This window comes from Astatotilapia calliptera, chromosome 11 (assembly GCF_964374335.1).
Source record: "Astatotilapia calliptera chromosome 11, fAstCal68.1, whole genome shotgun sequence".
In the NCBI taxonomy this organism is placed as follows: Eukaryota; Metazoa; Chordata; class Actinopteri; order Cichliformes; family Cichlidae; genus Astatotilapia; species Astatotilapia calliptera.
Genome location: NC_137432.1, coordinates 4,573,278 through 4,595,467, shown reverse-complemented (window position 1 = coordinate 4,595,467; position 22,190 = coordinate 4,573,278). Strand labels below are relative to the sequence as shown.

Here is a 22,190-nt window from a genome sequence, read left to right as displayed (position 1 = left end):
CTGGCTACTACCATTCACTAGGGAAGAGTTTGGCTTACCTTATTCCGTGTCTGCGTCTGTCCAATGAGAATAAGAGCATTGGACGAGATAATGGAGAGGCAGAAGTTAATAAGGATGACTGAACGCTCAGACCGGATGTACCTGCAGGAGGATGAAAGAGACACCTATGAGTGAAACTAGCAGTCAGACCTACGGAAAAGATCGGGGCATCAACTTCAAGGCTTTCTCCAGATGCTGTGGTATTTTCCTACCACAGCACCAAATACTAATTGAGGATGTTCTATAGTGCCAGTTTATTAACATCTTTGGATTGTGGGAGGAAACACATGCAGACAGAGGGAGAGCAGACAAACTCCACACAGAAGAAACACAGCTGACTAGCAGGACTCGAACCCAGATACTCTCACTGTGACATAACAGTGCTAGCCCTAAATCTGTCAAGCAGAACGCTGTTACAGTGTCACTGTATTCTTCCAACAACAGAACATATTAAGAGGGATGCAAAGATTCTAGACATATAGTGATCTTCAAAATAACAATCTGGTTCCAAGTGCAAAGACTTTTTTTTGTATATTCTGTTTTTAGCAGTCTGTTCCCTTTTTTTCCTTTTGTCAGTGCATCTCTAACTCTTATGCAAGAGGTGATTCTTAATGCTGACTTTTTCAAACCAAGTTTGAAGCAAACTGTAAAACTCTCCTTTGACAGAGTTTGTTCAAATTATCTTTAATTATTATTTAATTTTATTATTATTTTTAGCGTGCACGCATGAAACGTTTTTCATACTATAATAGGATATTTCAACAGTGTAAAACCAGTCTGACAAAAAAACACCCAGCACGCCCCTGCGGGCGGTTTATCCTTCAAGCTCGGGTCCTCTACCAGAGGCCTGGGAGCTTGAGGGCCCTGCGCAGTATCTTAGCTGTTCCCAGGACTGCGCTCTTTTGGACAGAGATCTCCGATGTTATTCCCGGGATCTGCTGGAGCCACTCGCCTAGCTTGGGAGTCACCGCACCTAGTGCTCCGATTACCACGGGGACCACCGTTACCTTCACCCTCCACATCCTCTCGAGCTCTTCTCTGAGCCCTTGGTATTTCTCCAGCTTCTCGTGTTCCTTCTTCCTGATATTGCTGTCATTCGGAACCGCTACATCGATCACTACGGCCGTCTTCTTCTGTTTGTCTACCACCACTATGTCCGGTTGGTTAGCCACCACCATTTTGTCCGTCTGTATCTGGAAGTCCCACAGGATCTTAGCTCGGTCATTCTCTACCACCCTTGGGGGCATCTCCCATTTTGACCTCGGGACTTCCAGGTTATACTCGGCACAGATGTTCCTGTACACTATGCCGGCCACTTGGTTATGGCGTTCCATGTATGCCTTGCCTGCTAGCATCTTGCACCCTGCTGTTATGTGCTGGATTGTCTCTGGGGCATCTTTACACAGCCTGCACCTGGGGTCTTGCCTGGTGTGATAGACCCCAGCCTCTATGGATCTTGTACTCAGAGCTTGTTCTTGTGCTGCCATGATTAGTGCCTCTGTGCTGTCTTTCAGTCCAGCTTTGTCCAGCCACTGGTAGGATTTCTGGATATCAGCCACCTCCTCTATCTGCCGGTGGTACATACCGTGCAGGGGCCTGTCCTTCCATGATGGTTCCTCGTCTCCCTCCTCTTTCTTGGGTTTCTGCTGCCTGAGGTATTCACTGAGCACTCGGTCAGTTGGGGCCATCTTCCCAATGTATTCTTGGATGTTCCTTGTCTCATCCTGGACTGTGGTGCTGACACTCACCAGTCCCCGGCCCCCTTCCTTCCGCTTAGCGTACAGCCTCAGGGTGCTGGACTTGGGGTGAAACCCTCCATGCATGGTAAGGAGCTTTCTTGTCTTTATGTCAGTGGCTTCTATCTCAACCCGTTCTCACTCCCAAAGCGTAACTTTTTACGCTAGGTGACAAATCGTCACCATATTACGTTTTCGGCTACCCACCACGTTCCTAAATGACGACCTCGGAAAAAGAGGAAATATGAGAACCATCTGGACTGAACCTACACATGTTTGCTCTTATTCTTCAAATCGCTTAGAAACACGCTATTTAACATCATTAAAGTCCTGGTTAAGGTCAGGAATAAGGTTATGGTCAGGGCTAGGGATAAGGTTAGGTTTAGGGCTGGAATACAGGGCTGGAACGTCTACTCCCGCGGGAGCGTCATTGCACTGGATTCCAGCCATAACCCGCCGCGTACCATAAGAACGCCGAAGGTCTCCTTTCGCGTTCCTCAGGAACGCCGCGGGACGTGACAAAACGTCGACATGTTACGCCTCGGGAGTGAGAACGCTCTGTCTATCTCCTCCTTTGGCCAGCCTATTACCCCAGCAGGGTACCTGATCACGGGCAGGGCGTACGTGTTGATCGCCCGGATCTTGTTCTTACCATTCAGCTGACTCCTCAGGACTTGCCTGACCCTCTGCAGGTACTTGGTGGTTGCAGCCTTTCTAGCGGCCTCTTCATGGTTCCCATTTGCCTGCGGGATCCCCAGGTACTTGTAACTGTCCTCTATGTCTGCAATGTTGCCTTCTGGTAGTTCAATCCCCTCAGTTCTGACTACCTCCCCTCTCTTTGATACCATCCGACTACACGTCTCCAGTCCGAACGACATTCCAATGTCATTGCTGTATAGCCTGGTAGTGTGGATCAGTGAATCGATGTCTCGTTCACTCTTGGCATACAGCTTGATGTCATCCATGTACAGGAGGTGGCTGACAGCTGCTCCGTTCCGTAGTCGGTATCCATAGCCAGTCTTGTTAATGATCTCACTGAGGGGGTTCAGGCCTATGCAGAACAGCAGTGGGGACAGAGCATCTCCTTGGTAGATCCCGCACTTGATGGTGACTTGTGCTATGGGCTTGGAGTTGGCCTCTAGTGTTGTACGCCACATCCCCATTGAGTTCCTGATGAAGGCTCTTAGGGTCCCATTGATCTTGTACAATTCTAGGCATTCCAGTATCTTGTCGCTTGTCGCTTGACACACACACACATATATATATATATATATATATATATATATATGTGTGTGTGTGTGTGTGTGTGTGTGTGTGTGTGTGTGTATAAATATAGTGTATATTTTGGGTTAAATTCATTCTACAATTTACATTAATTTTCCAGAATACACTGAACATGCTTTTTGTGCAAGATTCACTGAGGTAAGAAAACTTTTATTTTTCATGCTGCATACAGTAGAATGTCATTTAAAACCAGTCTTGTCATTACACTACCTGTAATTGGCCCAACTGGCCACTACCATTCACTAGAGAAGACTTTGGAAAGTAGTTGGTGGTAATCAGCATGCGAAATTGGTTGCAAAGAGGTATACAGTGCTTCACTGAAAAAGGGTGCTTTAGTTGCTAACAGATTGCCATGGTTACCTGTCCTTTGCTTGGAAGACTGACTTGTCTGCAAACATTCACAAACTACTCATCGAGCGGTAGCGGAAAGAAAGAGAGCAAAAAGTGCGATGCAAACCAAAAATAGTTGTGTTTTTTTTTGTTCAGCTGTAGTCAAAACAATCGCAGAGCAGAGAGGTTTTTGGTGTAGCAACCTCTGGTTTCACTTGCATACAGTCAGTCTCCAGCAAAAAAATGACCAGCTGCTTGGGGAATACACTTTTTCCCTAGAGGACTCCAAAAAGTCAGTATGGATAAAAAAAATAAAACAAAAAAACAAAACTAGAATTAGGTGTTATATCACATTTCAGCTGCTTAGCCAATTAGTCCTCTAGTAAAAGAAAAACATGGTATATATTTTGTGACTTCAAAAATAGAAAAGATACAAAGAAATGCAAAGTTTGCTGTGGTACATGATAGCAAAGCTCACGTTTTTTCAGTTTCTAAACTTCAAAAGGGGAAAACTAGAATTCTTTGTTGTTCTATACCTCCACCAACTGGTTCAGGTACAGTTTACATCCATTTCTGTCCAGACTCATAGATCAAGAGACTTAAGGATTTGATAGGATGGCACCATTACTCTCCCCATTCAGTATCTAAACAAATGTGAAATATAGGCTCGGTTTTAATGAGACGCTCTCTTTAGGCTTGGGTATCGTCAACCTGATTCAATGTGATCCCCGATTTCGCTTTGATTCAATTTAATTCAATTTTGACTCAGACAGTTATAATTATGATCATTTATCAGTACATATCCATATTTTTATATCTAAGTATAAAAACAAAACTGACACTTGTGAGACTTCATCAGAGGTTTAAACATCACAGCAGATGCTTTTGTGTCAAAGTAACAGAGGATGAAACAAAAAAATATGAAGGAAATTTTCTTGGCCTGGCTTTTTATAGCAGATAACCGCCTTAAAAATATTCTGCAGTAGATCAAAAACTGAAAAAAAAACATTAAACCACATATGAACATGTTGCTGAGGTGAAGCAGAGCAAAGTTCAAGAGGTTTTAATTACACAGCTAAGTGTTTTGCAGTTTGGCATAATTTATAAAAGTTTCAATTTCTTCAGTACTGAACAGCAGAAATGAGGTTTTCTTGCGGGAAGACAAGAAAAAAACTGTTGCCGATAACACTGTGCACTACGGTAGTTTGGTGCTTAGTAAGCAAGCAAGTAATAGCGATAGAGATAAAAAATAGAGATTCTTGATGGTAAACTGGTCTTGAAGTATACTGAGAGAAAGAGCTGTGAAACAAGAGTGATTTTATTATGGTGTGAGCAAAACTGCCAAAGTAAGAGGGCACTTTTTACTATGCCTTTCAAACGTGAAGCGTAGTTTTGGTCTTCTTTTGTTGCTGATTCAGTGAATTTTGGTTGGAGATTGACGAAAAACCTGCAGCTTCAGAATCTGTGAGATGATGGCATGTCCGCGTACGTGCCGTGGATCTCGTTTTGTGTTTACATGTTTGAGCGGAATCCGTGTACCTGCTATTTTGGCTTTTTGGTGGTTGTTGAAATAGTTTTGTGAGCTTTACGCTGAGATTCTGGCGTTTCTGACATAATACATTTATATTTAAAAACCAAATCAGGATTTAATGAATGGATATTGCATTATTCAAACTAAAATCAATTTGAATCAGGAAAAAGCCACCCCTAGTTCTCACGACTCATCGAGTGATGCTACTAACCTGCCAATCGGTGGCATGCAGTCTGACGACATCACATTTTAGGACATGCTCGGACATGCTACCTGGTATCAGGTGCTATGACCTAATGGAAAACTCTGAAAACTGTGGCGATCCAAGTAGTTACTAATGGAAAAGATACTGTAGGTACAGCTTTGGAAAGTAGAAGATTTTACATTCTCAATCTACACTGTTACATTAGATTTTGGCTCTACTGCTTATTTAAGAGCTTTTAATAATTTTGTAGGCTTTTTAATAAAATGAAACACAATCTTTGAAAATCTTAAAACCAGCAGAAAGCATGCTTTTAGTAGCACTGTCCTTTTGTCCTTGATAGATTTAAGTCAGATGGTTCATATCCTCCCACCTGATGAGCTGCTAGTCTGTTGTTAACACTTCCTCCTCACATTAATCACAGCCCTGTGCTAATATTTTTAACGCAAGCTGTAATATCTCACCTCCAGACAGACACATAGATGATGATGAGTAGCAGCAATGTCAGTGAAGACACTCCACAGCCTACAATCAGTGTCACAGACGGGAGTTGTGTCTTATCCATGTTCTGCAAATAAAAGGAAGGAGGACAAAAAAGAAAAATGTGAAATACAATCAAGATCTATTCCACTTTATCTGATAAAGTGAAAAGTGAATAATGAAAAAGCCCATTGCTGCAAACAAAGTCAGAGGGACTCGTCAGTGGGGTCATGCAGATCTGTTGTGTGCACAGAATTTGACAAGAGCTGACAGCAGAAAAGAAAAATCCATGTTGGCTTGATTTGTTGAGTTTTCACCTCCTAACTGGGTCATCCATGGTTCAAATTCAGCGGAGTCCATTTTCCTGTTGTTAGGTAAATGTGTAAGCCAATACATTAAAGAGCCACTATCTATATTAAATTTATATGTAATATGGATGGATTTAGTTTTTATCATGTGTAACTCTAGCTAATAAAGCACCAGCACACAAAAAAACATTAAACTAGGACTGTGCGATATGACGATGCATGACGAAAATAAAACATCTACCGTTTAATATTATTTGCTATCATTTGTTTGGTGGTGTCACAAAATCCACTGTTTATGGAAATATTTTTTCATCATTTCAGAGAATACAAGCATGACCAGTGAAGGTGAGGTAGAACCAGGCAGCTTGAAACAGAAAGACCAGTCAAAACAAATTGAGGACCTTATTCCTAAACGAGGGGCTACCTCTGTAGCATGGATCTGGTTTGGTTATGAAAAGTCTGACATGGAGAAGAAAACTTTACTATGCAAACTTTGCCGCAAACAGGTCCCCACAACAGACTCCAACACAACAAACCTCTTCTACCATCTACGCAAGAATCATGTGAAAGAGTATGGAGAGAGTTTACGGATGAGGAGCAAAAAAGAGCGCTGAAAAAAATCCTTAGACTCAAACATTAGAACCGGCTTTTCCCCGCACCACGCCGTGTAATAAATACTCATATATAGTTTCATGCATCAGTCAAAACACTCAACTCCAGGTACACAAGGTTGCCTGAGATTCACAGAATTTACAGAAAATGCTCTATTTTGTGATATATATTGTTATCAGGATGAGATTTTGGTCATATCGCACCGCCTTACTTTGAGCCTGGTTTAATGGCTGCACAGGATAAGATTAGTAGAGGTGTAGAGTAGGTAGTCACTAGAGGTGTAAAGGTTAGCAGGATGTCACTCTCTCTCTCTCTCTCTCTCGCTCTCTCTTTCTCACACACACACACGTAGAGATTCTGAAAGAATGCTCCTGCTTCTTTTCTGCTTTCAGTTTGACAGTAAGGTGACTTCAAGGTGATTTAGGAAGAAACCACAATACTTCCAATCAGCAGAAATGCACACACACCACCCACACACACACGGACAATGTATGCATACAAAGTCAATTTCCATATTGAACAGACAAATTAAAATAAAGGAAAATGAAGACGTGACACCTTCGCTTTTTTCATTCCCAAAACCTTGTCTGCCACTGTCTTGGTCACCATAGCAACCATGTAACCATGTACCATCTGCAGCAGCTGTACAGGGAGTGCAGAATTATTAGGCAAATGAGTATTTTGTCCACATCATCCTCTTCATGCATGTTGTCTTACTCCAAGCTGTATAGGCTCGAAAGCCTACTACCAATTAAGCATATTAGGTGATGTGCATCACTGTAATGAGAAGGGGTGTGGTCTAATGACATCAACACCCTATATCAGGTGTGCATAATTATTAGGCAACGTCCTTTCCTTTGGCAAAATGGGTCAAAAGAAGGACTTGACAGGCTCAGAAAAGTAAAAAATAGTGAGATATCTTGCAGAGGGATGCAGCAGTCTCAAAATTGCAAAGCTTCTGAAGCGTGATCATCGAACAATCAAGCGTTTCATTCAAAATAATCAACAGGGTCGCAAGAAGCATGTGGAAAAACCAAGGCGCAAAATAACTGCCCATGAACTGAGAAAAGTCAAGCGTGCAGCTGCCAAGATGCCACTTGCCACCAGTTTGGCCATATTTCAGAGCTGCAACATCACTGGAGTGCCCAAAAGCACAAGGTGTGCAATACTCAGAGACATGGCCAAGGTAAGAAAGGCTGAAAGACGACCACCACTGAACAAGACACACAAGCTGAAACGTCAAGACTGGGCCAAGAAATATCTCAAGACTGGTTTTTCTAAGGTTTTATGGACTGATGAAATGAGAGTGAGTCTTGATGGGCCAGATGGATGGGCCCGCGGCTGGATTGGTAAAGGGCAGAGAGCTCCAGTCCGACTCAGACGCCAGCAAGGTGGAGGTGGAGTACTGGTTTGGGCTGGTATCATCAAAGATGAGCTTGTGGACAAGATAAATAGTAAAGTGGAAAACTGCTTAGCAGCAGATCTATGAGATCTATGGATGCAGTTTTCCACTTTACTATTTATCTTGTCCTATCCATGCACTGCGCTGCTATTTTCCTCCTCTGACATGTGAACCGAAATCAGTTGATTCTACTGCAAGTGCAAGAACCGATAAGCGGGACTGATAGGCAGGCAGATTAACAATTCCAAGGAATTGGACTACTGGGAACTAGTTTTCTGCAAAACCGGTTCTCTATCCCCTTCCCTAGTTGTAAGCCAAAATGCTTTGGCCTGATCAAAGCACATCACGCGATAAGGTTAGCCCATTACAGTAATATCTATAGCAGGGGTGAGGGAAGTTTTCCTTGGAGTGTATTTCATCTACTACTAATACCACAGCAGAATAGACAGTTCTCAACATGTGAGCTGGTTCTCAGGATACACCAAGATATGTAAGTTGTGGTTTACATATTCCCTTGGCAAGTTAAAGTTTTGTGGTTTGATTGAAGCTAGACCCCCTAAGCCTTTTATGGCTGTGTCGGCCAGTGCATCCGATGTAACTCCACTCTGACAAATAAGAGGAGCTACCACCAGTGGCAATCCCTTGTGACAAGGGAGGAGCTGAATTTTTTTTTTAGAACTGGCTCCACAAAAAAACCTAGCAAGATTACCATCATTCAAGCCAAGAAGTTCAGTTAAAAACAAAAGGCATTTTAATGACATTTCCCACTGAAATGCACTTATATTTAGTCGGTATAAACCAAAAGCTCTAGGAAGAAGAGACATTTACAGCAAAGAGTCAATACCCACCGACGTTATTATGATTGCACTAAAATTCCAAATTTGATTCAACAGAAATGAAGTGAAACAATTGTACACCCATTTCGTCATGGTAGGCGGTCTCTTCAGTGAATATGCAAGGGAATGCGTTTTAATAACAGATACAAAGTTATTTGCTGGAGTAATCATCCAAACCTAATGTGGCTGGATCAGTAGCTGGAACAGCTCATCGCTAATGCTGTGCTGTGTTCGGGTGAAGAAGATTAAGGTGAGATGAGGGTGCAGTAGTAGCAGTGAAAAAAGGCTTTGCAGTTGCTCACAGATGGAGGATGGCTGGACCTGAGGGGACCGGGACGCGAGGGGTTTCCAACCCCATCACATTTACCCCCACCCCTCTAGCAGAAGATAATTGGCTGAGTTTATAGCCTGTCTTGTCTCCAGGTTTGATGTGTGTGCCGGGGCCAAGTTAATTAAATCCTCTGATTAATCTGCACTGCAGTGAGTTCCTTCTCTAAAAGCAAAGTGGGAGAAAAAAAGATTACAAGTGCAGTGAAACAGAAAGGCGTCTGCTGAGACAGACAAACTTTTTAGTTCTTCCTCAGCTAACGACAGAACTTGCCTCGTACCAAAGCTCACACAGAGTCCAGATGAGAGCATTCCTGTCCACAAGAAAATGGCCAGATCACATAATTCCACATGAGCAGACTTTAAACACACCACTGACAAGTATGCAAAAAGCTAACAAATCAGATAAATGCTTTTTCACTGCACTGCACACATGCTACTTTATCTTCATGCTGGAAATAGATAATAAACCTGCACATACTTGGCTAGAAAACCAATCACAAAAAAGTGGCTTAGTCAAAAAATGAAAACACAGAAGGTTTCTCTTTCACCGATCATCAGATCATTTGCTTTCCATTTATTTATTTTTAGGTTTTCATATGACCACAAGACATCTTGATGTGCAAATCAGAGTACAGCTATGACTCCCATAACTGTAGTTCCACTTGATAGATAAAACATCAACAGATGCTGCCTCTCTAACAGCCTACAGCCCTCATACTATCTACCTATTTGTTACTCCTACAATGGGCTAATTGACGTGAGGCTTGTCACTGCGACTAGAGGCCAGGCTTATAGCATCCAGTTGATACCAGCACAGGCACATTCATTCATCCTCTCTCCCTACACTGCACACGGGTCTACCAATGGTAGCACACTGGGTTCAGAGGGCTTTGCCTTTGACTGCAGTGCATTTGTTCCCTGTTTTTCCTTCTAAAAGTCTGCAGTGAAGCTGGACTGAGCAAAACGCACACCAGAGGTGGCAGCTAGAGAGTAAATGATGTAGTAAGCAGAGGGAGAGAGGCAGAACTACAATGTGATGCGACATCAGAGAATGAAAAATGGTGGGATGAAATGACTGAGGGGTAGAGAAGAAAGAGATGGAAGTATGGGAGGAGCAAGGGGGGGGGGACAGAGGAAAAAAAGGAGGTTGGGGTATTTGTCATGCTGAGGCTGTAGAAGGCTAGCTGCAGACAGAGGCTGGGCCATTTAGAAGCTGCTATGTGTTGCATCAGGAATAATTCGAATGGCGGCCGTGGCTGTCTCGCAAAATAATAGAACATAGGGGAAAGGGGAAAAAAGAAGAGCATGAGAAATGAGAAAAGCTGAAATTTCTGGAAAAAGCACAAGCGGGAATTTAGCTTTCCTTAGGAGACACAATGCTTTCTGGAAACAACAGAATTCAAACAGCCTGTCATCTGCACAGGTGGTTGCAGGCTGCAGGGAGGCTGCAGCACGTTGAGGATATGCCAATATTTGTTTACTGGTAATTATTAGCTTAATTCATTATGTCACACATGTGAACAGAGCAAAACTAAAGGCCAAATTAGCATTAGACGGCAACAGGGGAAAAGTACCAACAGGAGAAGAAAGCTCTTTAAGTGATCTACTTTATATTTGCCGATTAATGAACATAGACAAAGCCAATAATGACCAACATGGTCCATAATACTAAGAGCAGTACACATGATCAAATCGCGAACAGAGTGTAAGTCATCTACTACCAACACAACCACAACATGTTCTTTGTATTGTGACAAACATAATACGAACATAAGGCTTTATCCTCTCTCAGGAAACAGTATAGCAGTTCAGACCATCCTGTAGTACAACTGGAAGTGTGGAACAAGGCTTAAAAAAAAACACACCAGCAGCAACCCAGGGGAAACACTATGCACTAGGGTTGGGCGATTGGACGAATATATCGACTATCAACAATAGCCAGCACGATAGCCTATCGCCGATAGTTTTTACAAGGGCAATTTAATTATTTATTTGCCCATGAATAAGTTTGCTATTAATGATGGAGCTAATAGAAGCAGTCAACAGGAAAAAATTAACTGCACCCTCTTTCATCTGCGAGTGAAATGCACCCTCCTCAGAGTGCGCCCAAATGCTTGTTGATGGAGCTGCAGAAGCTGGTGATAGCCTAGCATACTCAGCCGGATGGTGGACACGTACATGCTCATGCAAGTTAGCCGTGTTTGAGTACTTTGCTCGCACTATACGTCTGCACAAGTGACACACCGCTTTGGTTACATCCTTAGGTTTACCTCTTTCATCTCGTTTAAAGCCAAAGAAATCCCAAATTGGCGACTCTATTAGGGCTGCCACAAACAATTATTTTGATAGTCGACTAGTCACCGATTATTTTTGCGATTAGTCAACTAATCAGATCATGCGTCCATTGGACTATATAACTATCATTAGCTTACAGATTTAAGTGTTTAAGGTATGTGCTAACTAAAAACAAAGACAAGATATTAGTTTATAAAATTTTAATGAAATTTGCAGATTGTTTCGGCAGAGTTTAATAAACTCAGCCGTCTGCTCCTTGCTATCTAAAATATAACAGGACACCGGAGTATATTCTCGAGCATCTCACACTTCTGATAATCAGTTGTCTGCTTGACATTTATTCTGCTGTGTAAAAACTATAACTTTAATCTCAGCCAAACAATTTACTCAGGAACAAATAAAATACTGAAAAAAGCCAAACAATAACATTTTTAAGTTATCTAAGTGACTTATATATATCATGTTTAACCTGAGTAGCGAAAGACGGTGGTGGGTTTGAAAACGATTTGCCGGGAGTCCAGTGTTCTCACCGGCTCTAGTGAGCCTTGAACCCCAGCTAGCTATCGAGCTAGTGGGTAACAGACGTCTCGGAAAACGTCGGAGCGCTTTTGAAAATATGTGGTGTCTTGATAAACTGAGCAGATATTTGAAATTTACACAGCTACATTATTGCCTGAAAATATCTTAAACGTTTATTTTGTGACCCAGAAAGAATAATAAGAGTAATATTAAAACTAATTAGCTGCCGCCATTGTTGGAAACTGAGCAGGGCCGCGCTATGAATTCTGGGATAGGTTGGGCCACGAAGTATACACCCGACCCATCCTTCCAATTTGGGGAAATGAAGGGCGCATTTGTCGGCCGCATTTGTCGGAGTTTTTGAATTTGGACAGTCTTTGTCATGTCGCTGTAACGTAATCAGCCTACAAATGCGGGCACAGGAGGATGTGGTTCCTGAATTTGGACACAGCTACGATACCGGACACTGCTTCTTCTTTTTCGGGGTTTAACGGCAGCTGGCATACTTGTACATGCAGTGCTGCCATCTTCTGTTTCAGTCTGTTATTACACTCTTACACTCTACTACTTATTCTTATTATACTTATAGGGGGGCAGGGATAGCTCAGTAGGTAAAGCGGTTGCCCCATGATCGGAAGGTCAGGGGTTCGAATCCCCTGAACGGCTACCCTGAGGTACCCTTGAGCAAGGTACCATCCCCACACGCTGCTCCCCGGGCGCTGCACTGGTGGCTGCCCACTGCTTCACTGAGTGAATGGGTTAAATGCAGAGAAGAATTTCCCCACGGGGATCAATAAAAGTGTACATTATTATTATTCTTACTCTTTTGGGATAAATGGTAAATGGCCTGTATTTATATAGCGCTTTGCTAGTCCCTAAGGACCCCAAAGCGCTTTACATATCCAGTCATCCACCCATTCACACACACATTCACACACTGGTGATGGCAAGCTACATTGTAGCCACAGCCACCCTGGGGTGCACTGACAGGGATGACTAATCGTGGCAGCCCTAGACTCTATTTTTTTTTTTTGTGCTGTCAGCGTTAATGCGCAACTAACGCGATTATCAATTAACTCATCTGGAGCGCTGACTGAGTCAAACATCTTCTGTTTCAGTCCGTTATTACACTCTTAAATCCTACTACTTATTCCTGGGTCTTTTGGGATCTTACAAAGCTTCAAACAACGCATCGACTATAAAATTAGTCATCGACGATTTTGTTGTTTCAGCAACATTAAATTTAAAAACTGTACTTTTGAGTTAAAATATATATTTATAATTTTAATAAATGACAAATTAAAAAGGCATGAACATGTTTTTGTATCGAAAAAATATTGAACCGTGACACCAAAGTATCGAACTGAACCGAACCGTGAATTTTGTGAATCGTTGCACCCCTACTGTAGACCAGCGGTCCCCAGCCCCCGGGCCTCGGACCGGTACCGGTCCGTGAGTCGTTTGGTACCGGTCCGCATGAGTTGAGGCTCAGGTGTGAAATGTATCGTTTTCAGGGTTTTTATTGGTTTTCAGCGTTATTTTGTTATCGTTTTTATCGTTAACTCGGTTTTTCTGGGTCTTTTCGCGTGTGTTATGAATAAATCTTCTTTTTTTCGGTACCGGTACTAGTTTTATTTTGTTGTATTTATCCGCGACACCTTAAAGGCCGGTCCGTGAAAATATTGTCGGGCATAAACCGGTCCGTGGCGCAAAAAAGGTTGGAGACCGCTGCTGTAGACTATGCCATTATTTCCCCCTCTGGCACACAAACTGAAATCAGCAGACTGCAGCGCAAGTGCAAGTGGAACTGATAACTGGAATCTAACAATTCCAGAGTATTGAACTACTGGGAACCAGTTCTATACTGGTTTTCCATTCTCATCCATTCTGCAATAGGATTTGTGCTAGTGAAGGATACTAATGATTGACATATGATAGAGGGAGAAACAGGGGTGGACAATACAGCCTTTACATTATATTACAATATTTCAAAGAAATTTGCAACACTATTTCTAATAATATAGAAAAAAAGCCCTAAAAACGTGTGTTTTGCCAGCATTTTATCAGCTTATTAAAGGGAGCAACATTTAGCAGTGCAAACAAAATGAAGGGCATTTTCCATCCTTCTTTTCTGAAGAGTTACTGTCATTGATCACAGACTGCTTAATTGAAAGTCTGAATCTATTGCTTTAAGGTGCCAGAAGAAGCAGCAGCAGAATTATAGAGCAATAATAGCTTTATACCAAATGTAAACACAAAAGTAGTTGTAGTAGTTTCCTGTGAATTTATTACATATTGATTATTAAATATTACAACTTATTAGTAACTATAACGCTACATGACTGCTTAACACTTAAAGTAAATTATATATGAAAAGTAAATTATCTTTATCTGGTAACTTTTCAGGAGAGTGTGGAATATTATCATAGGGTGGAGTGTTTTAACTAGCTGCTTATAGCCCTCCTTTACCGTCATGCATCAGTGATTTCCATCCACTGTTTGCACTTCCTGTCATACGCAAGGTAACAAGTGAGTACTTCAGTGATGCTTAGCTGAGATATTTGTTTAGTTTTGGGTCACACATCATCAGCTGCGTTTATTTCATTCTTGCATTTGACTGAATTGTCAGAGATGTTTGTTGTTTCCACCTTTAGGAACTGTTCTTATTTTGAAAATAACTATGCTTGATTGGATGTTGAAGTAGCTCCATTTTCAGATGCTAGATTGTCATCAAAAGCTCCCCAACGTTTCCGAGCTTGTCTCGTGGTTGTCGCTGCACGATGTCGTTGCAGCACTGATATCCAGAAATGTAAGTTTTGTAAGTTTTACATCACATAATAATTATACCTGTGTTATAACAGACAATATTATATGGCACAGCACTGAGAAAAGTGTTAAAAGATGACCTATAAATCCAGAGACAGAAAGCTAATATCTACAGTACATGTGGTAGCATTGTAGTTTAATGGCTTGAGTTAAGAAACTTGCCTCACTACTAGAGCCATGTCATATGTGAAATGGAGTTAAGATCGATAATGAGTGCAAGGCTCTCTGCAGATGGCCGTCAGCTTTCAAATTTACGTGTCCACAAAATTCTCAGGAGTTTACAGGCTTTTAGTTTTTAATGCACCAACTACCCATGTGCCATTCAAGCAAACAAGCAAAGAACTAGAACAAGAATGACTACCAGTCCACAGCCATCATAATTCAAGGTATAAATGAAGGACTAAAGAAATGACCTCAGATCCTCAGTGTCATTACTATTCTTCACCCCTATAATTTCTGCCTGCTGATGCCACTAAGGGAAAAAATAAAACAACAAAATGATTAACTGTCTTTGCCTCGCTGATTTGAAAAGAAATATTTTGGGGTTAAGAACTGTCTATGGGCTAAAAGGAGAGCTCTTGGCCCAATTTCTAATTATAGCTGTAATTGTTTAGTAACTAACAGTTAATTATTTGAAAAAATATTACCAGATTAATCATAAAAATCTCCAGCTGAATATTTATGCATAAAAGATGAATTTCATAGGGTTTCAATTACCTCTCCTATACACCGTTGAAAACATTTAAACAGGGTGTGCTATTTTTACGTACGCAAACACATAGAGATTATTTTATCTATAAAAAGTTAAAAAGACATAACTATCTCACAAATTTAACAAATTTTCTCACATTTTTATATATATTCTGAAAGTCTAAGACTCAGAGATAGCACATTTCTAATGACAAAGTAGCAAATTCTCAAATTTGACAAGTTGGACAGTGAATATTTGGCATGTTGATTAACTAAATGTTTTAAATTATTAACTGATTTTTAAACTATTTGTCCTTTTTCCAGGACTAAATTAATAAAATGGAAGCTCATTTTTACAATGTGTTTAATTCAGATAATACATATTATACAGCGATTTTTTACATGTCTCCACAGACACACTTGGATATCAAAAAAACAATCGACTGTTAAGGCCTTTTTGTTGTTCTACTGTTTCTTCCTAAGCAAGACGGTTTGCTTCATACTCGCACTGTGCCCAGTGTGTCAGCTTGTAACTTATCAAGGTATGACCTCCTGCTTTTTCCTCCTCTCCTCCCTCAGCCAAGGTCCTGTCCAGATAACTGAATGGCTCATCTGGAGGTTGAGAGGAGCGAATAGATTGTCCTCATTTTTGATCCCTGTACTGATCAAGTTACAATATAACATGAATCATTAAACCCACAAAATAAGAAAAGCAATTTCATTATATTATATTAAAATATAGCAGTGTCAAACATTTCTACTGAACACAAAGGATTCAACTGATTTAAAAGACATTATCAAAAACTTGCGATTTAATGGATGTTCCAGTGTGAAAATTCTACCTGGTCAACAACACCGTGCATCTCTATCATTACTGGACTGGCTGTGATGCATCAGAAAAATGCAATCAATGTCTAAGTACCAAAAACTGGACTTCTTCCATTGGATACATGACCCTTGCATCAAAAGTCCTGGCATCAAGGGTCAGTCCTTGTAAAAGAAATGGTTTCCCTTTTCATAACAGCTCTATAAAAGAAAGGTTTTAATTACTCATCCATATAAGTACCAGTAAGATAAGATACCAGTAAGATGTAAAGTCACTAGGACTCTCCTGCTTATTCTCGCCTTTGAACTACACGTCTCAAGCAGTGCTTAATTATTAGTCTGTTAGTTAGTTAGCAAGTATCCATGTCCAATTATGCCCAGTGGGCACTACTACTTTTTCAAAATCTCTTTCACACATGAACCAAGTCCCAAACCAAGGTACCTACCAACATGACTTTTGTTTACTATTACAATTTTAAATATCAATAAGCTATGCTAAACTAACCACAACCACACTCCATCAGCACCTTTCATCCCAGCTCTTCCCAGTTCAATCAAAACCTGAATTAACTTATACGTGGTGGCTGCGCTATAGCCAGTCTGTTTTTTTTTCAGCTCTTCCCCTTGGCTTAGCCTCTTTCTCTAAGTTGTTCAGGCAGCATGACGGGCAGCCTGCTGCCTCCTGTATCTTTAAGAAAGCCTCTGTGCCCATGTTGTTACCAGGGCAACTAGTGAACAAACTGCTTCTGAGGCAATTTCCAGTCTAATAATAACTAATCGGTCTAAATGAAAAATTGCCACAAAGACACAGCCCTGTGCCCACAGAAACTGGGCCACGTTTGAGTCACTGGGATTCGGCTGGGATTTCTGAAGACACATAGCTGACTGCTGAGCCCAGCTGCAGCCACAATGGAAGGGCATTGTGTTCTGTGTCCTGCTTTACCTCCAAGTCTGGGTAAAATGTGTCCTGCTGCTTGTTGTTGTAGTACAGATTATGGAATTGCCATGCAGCACCTTCTCCACTGGGCCTGTGATAACCATGGAGACACAACTGACAGGCTATTATGGGAAAATATGCTAATGTGAACACCAATTGTTGGCGTTTACCTAAAATAAGAAAATTAAGGAGGGGTGTGGAATTTGAGGGGCATGCAGTTATGATCATCAGCTCTAACATGATTTGAAATCCTACTCATGGTGTCATGTGTGTGAATATCTGAGAGCAGAGACCACAGGTTAGCACGGTGCTGCTCCTCCTCTTGGAAGAGATAAACAGCCACATAAATAAAGACACCCCCTAAATAAAATCCTTTTTTTGGCAAGCCTTTAATAACCTTTTGCAGCATGGCTTTGGCATGTCGAGACATAGAAAAGGAAGGAGGGGGAAAGAGGGAGGATCTGTTGATATGTAATGACAATGACGCCCTTTAGAGAGAGAGAAAAAAAAAGAAACAGCTGATGCATTCTCAAAGAACCCCACAAAAACACATCCCGTCTCCGATACCTTTATGGAAGTCATGGGAGGTTGTCGGACTTACCATTTCGGGATTTAGCCGTGCTAAAATGGCGAAGGTGGACAGTCTGTCACAAGAGCATTTGGTTCTGAATGAGTCGACAAGCACGGTTTTGCAGCCCCTGGCAGACCAGGATCCCAGCAGAGAGGAGCTGCACGAGAGAAACACGCGCGCGCGCGCGCACACACACGTACACACAGAGAGAGACACACACACAAGCACAAAGAGAAAAGCGATGCGGTGAATATAAGAGAGCCCCGGCAAATTAAAGAAAGCAAAGAAAAAAGAAAAAACGGCGGTTCAAATCCCACCGCGTTATCCCGGCTCTTTAATCCACTTTACATCTCTGCCGCTGCAGCAGGCACGCGCACACAGCGGACTGGAGGCGACGATGAGGCGCTACAAGGCGGCGTGCTGCAGCTCTCAGCCCGGACACATTACAGAAACACACTGCCAACACTCACATCTGAACCACTCGGGATCATTATCATTATTATCATCGTTGTCCTTATTATTATCATTATTATTATTAAAAATAATAATAATAATAATATTAATAGTGACGTGTTGTTTCAAGTGAGCTAAATATTAGCCATTACAATATTGTGCTATATGTACTATGCACAATGTATATACAGTAGAGTTCTTTATTTAATGTAATTTTTTTTTATCATAATGTTAAAATTCCCATGCATGCCTCATATAAAAAAGAGGCAACAAATTATGCAATTTCTGATGGGAAACTGGTGCATGCTGGGAAAGCAGCGCTGCAGACATGGAAACATGGCGTGTTGATCAAGATCGCTGTTAATTAATACAGCGATCAGTGCCCTATGACGGTGGATCAGTGGCAAGTTTGGAAACAACTGGAATTATTTTAATACCTAACGTGAAATACGTTTGTATTAAGTTATATTGCGGCTCATTCCTGTCTACAGTGAATGCCTGCTGCGTTAATGTTTTTTTTTTTCTTTTTTCTGGCCCTATTGTTTAACGATAATACAATTTGAAAGCCTGTTATTAAAAAGTACACCAAAGCATGAGCAGAAAGCAGTGCCACTATCATGGAAATCTGGCCCAGTGATCAATACCACTGCATCTTTTGTAACATAACATAACCCAGTAACATTAATGAGTCACAGCTCTTCACAGTTGACAGCGGACCAAAGCAGAAAGAAAAATAAAGAAAGAAAACTGACCATTACATGTATATCAGTTACACCTGCTTATTTCCTGCCATGGCTGTTCAGAATGCCTGCTGTGGAAAAGGGCCAGTAAAGTAGTAGCGACGAAGTATTTTAATGTGGAATAGCTGATATAGAGTACAGGTGGGCACACCAAGAGTAATTTTTTTTACACTAGCATAAAAACAGAAATGTATATGTTATTCTATCATACTGCAAAAATATGCAAAGAGTGGCATTGGTGTAAGTGTTGGGAATACATTTATTCTAAATGTGAACTTAAAATATATCAGTTATTTTTTTAGCAGCTTGTTTGTGGGTTGCTCTGCCATCCTTTTTAATCCTGTAATGGTTCTTGGGTTGCTCAGCAGTATGGTTTGGTTCCAACTTCTATTCGCAATTTGAAGCACCAAGCCTGAGAGTCACATTAGCAGTAAAAGTTAGGGACTTTTATCCAACAGCAACCATAAAATGGCCATGGCATAATGTTACCTGCACCTTGTTTGACAGAATATAATGGTATGCTTCAGATCATGAGCTGTTCCTCTCCCTATTTTTCTCCTCCTATCATTCTGTTACAAATAAATCTTGGTTTAATATATAAGAGATCTGCTCTTCAGAGCTCTTTTAGATGTTTTCAGGTGAAGTCTAATATACACCTCTGTATTTACATTCCTGAAAGGATGAAAGTGTCTTAACTAAATACTTTGATGACACACTTACCTCTTCGAAAGTGGACTTGACTTGGTTAAATGTTGTGGGAGGGGTTATTTTAACTTGGAAAGAATTCTGTGATCATCCACTTTAGTTTTCTCTTGTCTGGGCCTTTTAGTGTTGCTGAGTTGACCAGTTAATTCCATCTTTTTAAGACTGTATGAGATTATGGATTTGTTGACATCTAAAGTTTCTTCTACTGCAAACACTGTTTCTAACAGTTATACTCTTGGTTCTGTATGATGTCACAGGGAAGGATAGGGCAACACGTTCTCACTCGTGTTGGATAGGGAGACACACAAGCTCAACCCACTTATTTTTCATTTTGAACATGCTAGTGTCAAAAGGCTGATGTTTTGCTGGTCAAATCAAAGCAGTCTGACACACTCTAGCTTCACGGTTTCATAATTTGACATCTCTGGCAATTAGATAGCAAAACTCCATTTGACCAGGCTCCTGACAAAGCCCAGCCTTATGTTACCCTGCTTCAGTGCACACAGAAATTTAGACACAGTCAAACTGAAGAAAAAGCAGCTGAATGTTAAGAATGATGAACGGAAACCAAGCACCAAACTACAGCTGTCAATTGGCAGAAAATAAATTGAGACCAATATCAATAATTATTGATTGTTTAAGTTATTTTTCTTTTCTTTTTTTACCTCTTAACATTCCATGTAGCATTTCTGTAAAGAAAGGCCAAAATCCCTCCTGAAAACCTGCCAACTAAGTCATGTTTTCCTTGAGGATTAAATACTAATTTCACTCAATAGCATACAAATCAATTTAGAACTTACATGTAATGTGTTTTTTTGGTTTTACTTTGAGTTGATATTCTCTCCCCAATGAAATAAAAGTACCATAAATATTAGAAACTGTTCATTTCTTTGTATTTAAATTTATAAATTTTAAGTGAATGTCCTCATATGTGGATGTCATTTTTATCAGAAACAAAGATCAGGTAAAAAAAAAAAAATCAGGTAATTCTTTGTTTTTACATTCATCAGGTCCCAGTCAGCCAAATATCAAAGAGAAATAAAAGATGCACGCTATGAAAGCGTTTGGGTCTTAGGAGGTTAAAGCTGGATTTAAAAAAAACAAGTGTTTTAAGTTACAGTTATTAGAGCACAAGTAGCACCATTTTGTGTGAGTACAGAATATGACGTCACTGGGTCGGTTAGTGGCAACTAAATGGCAAACAAGGAAGTTGATTTAAAAAAGGAGTTTGTGGGGATCACTTTGGTGTTGCAGCAAAAAGTTTTTATGTTAAAAACTGAGGAAAGATTGTTCAGTTTCACTTTTTTTCCCCCAAGCAAAAAGTGGTTCTTCAGTGTTGCCTAGCTACTCTGAAAGGGGAAAAGCCACTAGTTAGCAGTAATGTTTTTGTTTGCAGAGAACTTTATAAATGGGGACCGTGTGGAGGAGAGTGTTTGAGTCAGGTTCACTGGTGGTTCACCAGGATGACCAGCTGACTGTCACTGTCCCCCGTGTTTGTTTTCTTTCCTTGTCAGATCCGGTGTACAGACAGAGGCACAATAAGGCACAATAGCTGGCACAGCATATGTCCACAAAATGTGATCAGGACTACTTTCAATGTGTGACTTAACACCCAGTTATATAATAAATGTATTTTTTCCTGAGAAGATGCTGATGGATGTTGATTGTGCTTAGGTAAATTGTGGTTTAATGTGATAACCTGTTAATTTGTTGCATTGCTTAGGAAAAGATGGTCTTAATCGCAGTATAACTGGGAGTTAAATTAGTACTAAATAATGCTGATCTCATCTTTTCGACACATGTTCTGACAGATGATTGCGTAGCTGAAAAGTTCCCTCATACTGAAACTGGGCTTTTGTCACTTGGTGGTAGCTCTGCCTTTCCTTGTGAAATGGAATTCTCAAAACCACGGCTTCTGTTGTGTGTACAAGCTTATGTAGACTGAATCTGAATGTACTGTGCTTTTATGGTTGCTATTACTCCTTTAGGCCAGAGATGCCACTGTGAAACAGGCAAATGAGGAGGTTAGAGAAGAAGTGGAAGAGTGTGATGTAATCACTTTAACATTAAAGTGTGCCTAACAACGAGCCATTGTGTTTATATACAAACACAACATCTTCCTCATTCAGTAATAATGAAAACAAACATACAATTGTGAGACAAACCAAATGTTATCATCATCATCATATTTTCACTGTTTGTCATGTACCCCCACGTGCATTCAGCTGCATTCAGTAGAACTAAAATAACCCTTACACTAGACCTAATTACGGCAACCCTTAAATACTTGCAACACCATTAGGTCTGGTGTTCAGGCACCTACTTTAGGGCATAAATAAAATAATATTATTTGTCATGTAGACATTTTAAAAATGTAGCTATTTGCTGAACTGTCCAGAACCAGATTTTGCTCCTACATAGATCATCCTTGTAAAAGCACACTATATTTTCTTAATGCTGGCATTCACCTTACTATCCATGTGGCCAGTTCTTGGCAGAGGACACTGTTCCATGCAGGGCTGCTGGACCAGCACCTAAA

At 40.8% G+C, this 22,190-nt stretch overlaps 1 protein-coding gene across 9 annotated transcripts in view; it reads right to left on the bottom strand.

Annotated features, from left to right (window-relative positions):
* Window positions 1-22,190, bottom strand: part of adgrb1a (adhesion G protein-coupled receptor B1a) — a 207,871-nt gene that overhangs the window by 35,412 nt on the left and 150,269 nt on the right. For all 9 annotated transcript variants that reach the window (XM_080307750.1, XM_026184575.2, XM_026184580.2 and 6 more), the window contains 3 exons: window positions 17,784-17,910; window positions 5,587-5,690; window positions 39-141 (listed from right to left, as the gene is read on the bottom strand). In XM_080307750.1, the coding sequence (XP_080163876.1) occupies window positions 39-141; window positions 5,587-5,690; window positions 17,784-17,910 (334 nt within the window). The remainder of the gene's footprint in view (window positions 1-38; window positions 142-5,586; window positions 5,691-17,783; window positions 17,911-22,190) is intronic.